The sequence below is a fragment of the Crinia signifera genome, chromosome 4, assembly GCF_055691185.1.
Source record: "Crinia signifera chromosome 4, ASM5569118v1, whole genome shotgun sequence".
Lineage (NCBI taxonomy): Eukaryota > Metazoa > Chordata > Amphibia > Anura > Myobatrachidae > Crinia > Crinia signifera.
Genome location: NC_139220.1, coordinates 337,028,446 through 337,036,933, shown reverse-complemented (window position 1 = coordinate 337,036,933; position 8,488 = coordinate 337,028,446). Strand labels below are relative to the sequence as shown.

The 8,488-nt window shown below is 49.0% G+C and overlaps 1 protein-coding gene across 6 annotated transcripts in view; it reads right to left on the bottom strand.

The window, feature by feature from the left end:
- The window catches only part of GIGYF1 (GRB10 interacting GYF protein 1), a 53,818-nt gene that overhangs the window by 37,108 nt on the left and 8,222 nt on the right, over nucleotides 1–8,488 (bottom strand). For 5 of the 6 annotated variants that reach the window (XM_083185836.1, XM_083185838.1, XM_083185837.1 and 2 more), the window contains exon 2: nucleotides 1,894–1,946. The exons of the other annotated variant lie outside the window; for it this stretch is intronic. In XM_083185836.1, coding sequence (XP_083041962.1) covers nucleotides 1,894–1,928 — 35 coding nt within the window. In that variant the 5' untranslated portion in view covers nucleotides 1,929–1,946. The remainder of the gene's footprint in view (nucleotides 1–1,893; nucleotides 1,947–8,488) is intronic. 6 annotated transcript variants of the gene reach the window in all.

Genomic DNA, 8,488 nt, shown 5'->3' with positions numbered 1-8,488 from the left:
TTATAGCACCCAGCATCCTGGCTTCCCATACCATACAGATGCGGCACTGTACACCCACAATATCCTGTAGTGTATATGGGGTGTAGGACCATACACACTGCATTACATCACCTTCCCAATGACCTAGGGCACTGCTCCTTATAGCACCCAAGCATCCTCGCTTCCCATACCATACAGATGGCCGCACTGTACACCCACAATATCCTCTAGTGTATATGGGTGTAGGACCCCTATACACTACATTACATCACCTTCCCAATGACCTAGGGCACTGCTCCTTATATCACCCAGCATCATGGCTTCCCATACCATACAGATGGCGGCACTGTACACCCACAATATCCTCTAGTGTATATGGGGTGTAGGACCCTACACACACTACATTACATCACCTTCCCAATGACCTAGGGCACTACTCCTTATAGCACCCAGCATCCTGGCTTCCCATACCATACAGATGGCCGCACTGTACACCCACAATATCCTCTAGTGTATATGGGGTGTAGGACCCTACATTACATCACCTTCCCAATGACCTAGGTCACAGCTCCTTATAGGACCCCAGCATCCTCGCTTCCCATACCATACAGATGGCCGCACTGTACACCCACAATATCCTCTAGTGTATATGGGGTGTAGGACCCTACATTACATCACCTTCCCAATGACCTAGGGCACTGCTCCTTATAGGACCCAGCATCCTCGCTTCCCATACCATACAGATGGCGGCACTGTACACCCACAATATCCTCTAGTGTATATGGGACGTAGGACCCTATACACCATATTACATCACCTTCCCAATGACCTAGGTCACAGCTCCTTATAGGACCCAGCATCCTCGCTTCCCATACCATACAGATGGCCGCACTGTACACCCACAATATCCTCTAGTGTATATGGGTGTAGGACCCTACACACTACATTACATCACCTTCCCAATGACCTATGGCACTGCTCCTTATAGGACCCAGCATCCTGGCTTCCCATACCATACAGATGGCCGCACTGTACACCCACAATATCCTCTAGTGTATATGGGGTGTAGGACCCTACACTACATTACATCACCTTCCCAATGATCTAGGGCACTGCTCCTTATAGGACCCAGCATCCTCGCTTCCCATACCATACAGATGGCGGCACTGTACACCCACAATATCCTCTAGTGTATATGGGGTGTAGGACCATACACACTGCATTACATCACCTTCCCAATGATCTAGGGCACTGCTCCTTATAGGACCCAGCATCATGGCTTCCCATACCATACAGATGGCGGCACTGTACACCCACAATATCCTCTAGTGTATATGGGACGTAGGACCCTATACACCATATTACATCACCTTCCCAATGACCTAGGGCACTGCTCCTTATAGCACCCAGCATCATCGCTTCCCATACCATACAGATGGCCGCACTGTACACCCACAATATCCTCTAGTGTATATGGGACGTAGGACCCCTATACACTACATTACATCACCTTCCCAATGACCTAGGGCACTGCTCCTTATAGCACCAAGCATCCTCGCTTCCCATACCATACAGATGGCCGCACTGTACACCCACAATATCCTCTAGTGTATATGGGGTGTAGGACCATACACACTACATTACATCACCTTCCCAATGACCTAGGGCACTGCTCCTTATAGAACCCAGCATCCTCGCTTCCCATACCATACAGATGCGGCACTGTACACCCACAATATCCTGTAGTGTATATGGGGTGTAGGACCATACACACTGCATTACATCACCTTCCCAATGACCTAGGGCACTGCTCCTTATAGCACCCAGCATCCTCACTTCCCATACCATACAGATGGCCGCACTGTACACCCACAACACACCCTACAGCTACACACGGACTGTATTGTGGCTCACCATTCTGGCCCAAAGTTTAGTGTTTCAGCAGCCATGACGTAGTCTTCAGGTATCTGGGAAAAGAACACAGAAAGCGGATCACTCAACCACAGGTCCCAATTACACGTCAGAGGAGGGGGGGGGGGGGGGGAATATTATATTCTCACTCTATGCCCACTTGTATAGTAAAGTATGAACTAGTCTGTCTACACCCCAAAAAACTCATGTCGACCATGTCCATGTTGATCGTAAGCTTGTGTTAACCTGAGGTATGTCGACCCAGGGACCAGAGACGGAGAAGGCAACAGCCCTCCGCTCACACTCTGATCAGATGACTAAGTGGGGTTTGTGCGCACACCAGTCAGTGAGGTGCAGATTATTATACAACAGCCCTCCGCCCACACTCTGATCAGATGACTAAGTGGGGATTGTGCGCACACCAGTCAGTGAGGTGCAGATTATTATACAATAGTGAAATGTATAAGGGATGGGGGTTCACAATTTTACTGTGCGCCTTAACAAATGAGCCCAATGGGACAATTTGGCTGTTGCTCCGCCTGGACACCCATCTAAAGTCCTGGTTAAGGCGTCCAAAGACCACAGCGTTCTTGTACATTTATTTTCGCCACATCGGGAGCCTGGGAGAAGAAATGGCTTTCCTGCAGCTATCAGATAATAATTTATAATAAAATCAGCTAGTAAATGATACATGTCACATACATCAGCCCTACACATGACTTTTGGACATGAATTATCTCCTTTGTGGCATCCTTACACTGTACAGTCACTTTCCCATCCTCCTGAGTCACCATATCATACATCCCACCAAGAGCCTCTGCAATCTGGTGGAGCACTATGCAATAGATAGGCATGTGATACACAAGGACAGGCGCTATTTCCCCACAAGCAGGGCCCTCCTACCTCTGTGTCTGTAACTACCCAGTTATGTGTTATAAGACACTGTTAATAAATAATCTCTCATCTCCTAACCTGCCTCCTCTGCACAGGATCTGCATTCTCCTCCACTGACAGTTACAGGACAACTCTAGGGCTGCCCTCACTCTGTGGAATTCCCTCCCTGAGAATGCACCACATCAGACATGTACAATGTATTATCAATCTGCAAGAAGCCTTCCTATTGGTCTGTATCTATAGCCATTTCCCCTTTATTAATGCATATAATCCCAGGGACCACTGTAAGGTCGGTTATTATTACAGCATTACTTCCACATGTAGACACTGCCCGAAGTCACCAACTTCTATAACAATATATGTAACCAATATGTCAGAATTCTATTATGTAGTGTTCTAGACTGGTTACTTACACCGTAAGTAAACCATGGATTCTTACTTATACCCCTTTTACACCCAAATCCAAGCTAGGTCAGATCCGGGATTTGCACCATTTACACTGCGGTCCCTACGACACCAAGGTAAGCTGCTGGGCTGCCCCCGTCCGCGAGGTGAATGGATACCACAGACATTCACCTGCTCCCTGCCCCAGAGTACAGATGGAGGGTGGTGACCAACGGAGGTTGGGCTTCCCCAGTATACAGGAGCCGGTCCGGATGACCCGGCATACCTGTTTACACTGCCCTGTGTACTGTGCACGGTCAGGACCTGGGTAGAAGTCCTGTGTAAAGGGACACGGGTTAACCCCTTTTACCGCTGATCCGGGTCCACAAGAGAAAAACCTGGGTTTTTGTGGTGGTGTTTAGTCAGTATAACCCCTCCTTTCCATGCACCTGAATGGTATCACTTACCTAATTGATTTATATATATCAGCTTCATATCAACGACCGTTTCAGGTTCATTTATTAACCGTCATCAGGATACTGAATAAAATAACCTAAACGGTTGTTGATATGAAGCTGCAGTAAGCGTGGTCTTCCTTTCTTCTACAAAGAACGTGAGTGCCACTTCTCCATTCCATATATGTGATTGCTGGGCAAACTGCTGAGGAATCTTTGGGGGCACCCGTTCAAGTTACCCACTATTGACAGAGTGCCGGATGTTGTATATCTCTCTCTATATATATATATATATACTGGTGGGTACTTATATGTTAGTTTGACGCCCACTAAGCTATTTGCTTAGTTTTCCGCATCCGCTCACCACAATATATAAAATCAACTCCATGCTGACATGGATAGTGGGGCATACTATAGTGGGCGCCCAACTAACTAACAAGTACCAACTGGTGCTGTATAAAATAAAAGTGTGAACAAGAAGAACAAAGTGACGGGTATCTCCAGTCCTGCGCTCCCTATGGCTGCCAAAAAAATTAGAAATAAGGATATTAAAATCTATATACCGCTCCACAAGCACCAGCTGACTGGTGTGCCCTGGCAAAGATACTGACCGGTAGGCGGGACACCCATCACAGGCAATGGTAAGCGTGCCCCACTTCACAGGCGGGAACCCCCGGCACACAGGCTGATGTAGAGGTTTCCCTGAAAGCAGCACGTGGCATTCCAGTATTACACATGACTACATGGAGACACCCTGCTGTTCACCTTAGCAATATCTTATAATGGTTTATTAATGCTTAACAAACAATCATTAGGACATGTGTAAAAGCTTAACAAGCCATTGCACATTCCTGTCACTATTTATAACACACAAACCTGTTCTTCTCACAGGCCAGATTCTTGGCTCTACACAGAGGATACGGACAAGTACGAACCATGGTATGAGAGACTTGAACCCCAAAACTGGCGCAGCATACGGAACGTGGGCAGTGATAGGTTGGCAGCTGCTCCCACACACATAAGGCACCTGGAGGTACTGGCATGTGACCTGCTTCTTTCTAACATCACCATCAAAGGCAGTAGTCCCCAACCTCAGTCCACAATGACCCACTGCAGATACCGTATTCCAGGTCTCCACACTGAATCACGTGTCAGGTGTAATAATTCGCTCCACCTGCGGATCTTTTAAAATGTGTCAGGAGTAATGAGTGCACCTGTCAGGTGATCTGGAAAATCAGAACAGACGAGTCCACAGACTGGGAACTAAAGATCTAGTGCCACCCACACACGTCCCAATGCGTGCGTGCGTTCTCTGCTTAACTAGCATCCATTGCATCGCATGCCTTGTGCATGCAATGCGATGCAATGTGATGAAAACTAAGTACAAGAAGTATGTGCAGCACATACTTTTTGTACTGTGCGATGAGGTGCCGCGGGAGCGCGCACCTCAAAGCACACATCGCACAGCCCGGCATCGCAGCGTATGGCCACCTTAACACACACCAGTTCCTACTCACCTTCAGCCACAAGTACAGGTCACTCAGATAAAGGACTGTGTGACCACATTATCCTTCATATCCGCTGACTACACTACATATATGATGCGTTACACCCCAGAGCACAGGAGAGAACTATACTGCCACTACCGCTCTGGTACCGTCACACCCCCTGTACCCTGACAGTATACAGCAGACACTATATAGCCCCGCTCTGGTACCGTCACACCCCCTGTACCCTGACAGTATACAGCAGACACTATATAACCCCGCTCTGGTACAGTCACACCCCCTGTACCCTGACAGTATACAGCAGACACTATATAACCCCGCTCTGGTACAGTCACACCCCCTGTACCCTGACCGTATACAGCAGACATTATATAACCCCGCTCTGGTACCGTCACACCCCCTGTACCCTGACAGTATACACTATATAACCCCGCTCTGGTACCGTCACACCCCCTGTACCCTGACAGTATACAGCATACACTATATAACCCCGCTCTGGTACCGTCACACCCCCTGTACCCTGACAGTATACAGCAGACACTATATAGCCCCGCTCTGGTACCGTCACACCTCCTGTACCCTGACAGTATACAGCAGACACTATATAACCCCGCTCTGGTACTGTCACACCCCCTGTACCCTGACAGTATGCAGCAGACACTATATAACCCCACTCTGGTACCGTCACACCCCCTGTACCCTGACAGTATACAGCAGACACTATATAACCCCGCTCTGGTACAGTCACACCCCCTGTACCCTGACAGTATACATCAAACACTATATAACCCCGCTCTGGTACCGTCACACCTCCTGTACCCTGACAGTATACGGCAGACACTATGTAACCCCGCTCTGATACAGTCACACCTCCTGTACCCTGACAGTATACGGCAGACACTATATAACCCCGCTCTGGTACAGTCACACCCCCTGTACCCTGACTGTACCAGAGCGGGGTTATATAGTGTCTGCTGCATACTTTCAGGGTACAGGGGGTGTGACAGTACCAGAGCGGGGTTATATAGTGTATGCTGTCAGGGTACAGGGGGTGTGAATGTACCAGAGCGGGGGTTATATAGTGTCTGCTGTATACTGTCAGGGTACAGGAGGTGTGACGGTACCAGAGTGGGGTTATATAGTGTCTGCTGTATACTGTCAGGTTACAGGGGGTGTGACTGTACCAGAGCAGGGTTATATATAGTGTCTGCTGTATAATACTGTCACACCCCCTGTACCCTGATAGTATACAGCAGACACTATATAACCCCGCTCTGGTACAGTCACACCCCCTGTAACCTGACAGTATACACTATATAACCCCACTCTGGTACTGTCACACCCCCTGTACCCTGACAGTATACAGCAGACACTATATAACCCCCGCTCTGGTAACGTCACACCCCCTGTACCCTGACAGTATACAGCAGACACTATATAACCCCCGCTCTGGTAACGTCACACCCCCTGTACCCTGACAGTATGCAGCAGACACTATATATAACCCCGCTCTGGTAACGTCACACCCCCTGTACCCTGACAATATACAGCAGACACTATATAACCCCGCTCTGGTACCCTCACACCCCCTGTACCCTGACAGTATACGGCAGACACTATATATAACCCCGCTCTGGTACCGTCACACCTCCTGTACCCTGACAGTATACGGCAGACACTATATATAACCCCGCTCTGGTACCGTCACACCTCCTGTACCCTGACAGTATACAGCAGACACTATATAACCCCTGCTCTGGTACTATCACACCTCCTGTACCCTGACAGTATACGGCAGACACTATATTACCCCGCTCTGGTAACGTCACACCTCCTGTACCCTGACAGTATACAGCATACACTATATAATCCCGCTCTGGTAACGTCACACCTCCTGTACCCTGACAGTATACAGCATACACTATATAACCCCGCTCTGGTACCGTCACACCCCCTGTACCCTGACAGTATACAGCAGACACTATATAACCCCCGCTCTGGTACCGTCACACCCCCTGTACCCTGACAGTATACAGCAGACACTATATAACCCCGCTCTGGTACCGTCACACCCCCTGTACCCTGACAGTATACAGCAGACACTATATAACCCCCGCTCTGGTACAGTCACACCCTCTGTACCCTGACAGTATACAGCAGACACTATATAACCCCCGCTCTGGTACTGTCACACCTCCTGTACCCTGACAGTATACAGCAGACACTATATAACCCCGCTCTGGTACAGTCACACCCTCTGTACCCTGACAGTATACAGCAGACACTATATAACCCCCGCTCTGGTACAGTCACACCCCCTGTACCCTGACTGTACCAGAGCGGGGTTATATATAGTGTCTGCTGTATGCTGTCAGGGTACAGGGGGTGTGACTGTACCAGAGCGGGGTTATATAGTGTCTGCTGCATACTTTCAGGGTACAGGGGGTGTGACAGTACCAGAGCGGGGTTATATAGTGTATGCTGTCAGGGTACAGGGGGTGTGAATGTACCAGAGCGGGGGTTATATAGTGTCTGCTGTATACTGTCAGGGTACAGGAGGTGTGACGGTACCAGAGTGGGGTTATATAGTGTCTGCTGTATACTGTCAGGTTACAGGGGGTGTGACTGTACCAGAGCAGGGTTATATATAGTGTCTGCTGTATAATACTGTCACACCCCCTGTACCCTGACAGTATACAGCAGACACTATATAACCCCGCTCTGGTACAGTCACACCCCCTGTAACCTGACAGTATACACTATATAACCCCACTCTGGTACTGTCACACCCCCTGTACCCTGACAGTATACAGCAGACACTATATAACCCCCGCTCTGGTAACGTCACACCCCCTGTACCCTGACAGTATACAGCAGACACTATATAACCCCCGCTCTGGTAACGTCACACCCCCTGTACCCTGAAAATATACAGCAGACACTATATAACCCCGCTCTGGTACCCTCACACCCCCTGTACCCTGACAGTATACGGCAGACACTATATATAACCCCGCTCTGGTACTGTCACACCTCCTGTACCCTGACAGTATACAGCAGACACTATATAACCTCCGCTCTGGTACCGTCACACCCCCTGTACCCTGACAGTATACAGCAGACACTATATAACCCCGCTCTGGTACCGTCACACCCCCTGTACCCTGACAGTATACAGCAGACACTATATAACCCCCGCTCTGGTACTGTCACACCTCCTGTACCCTGACAGTATACAGCAGACACTATATAACCCCGCTCTGGTACAGTCACACCCTCTGTACCCTGACAGTATACAGCAGACACTATATAACCCCCGCTCTGGTACTATCACACCTCCTGTACCCTGACAGTATA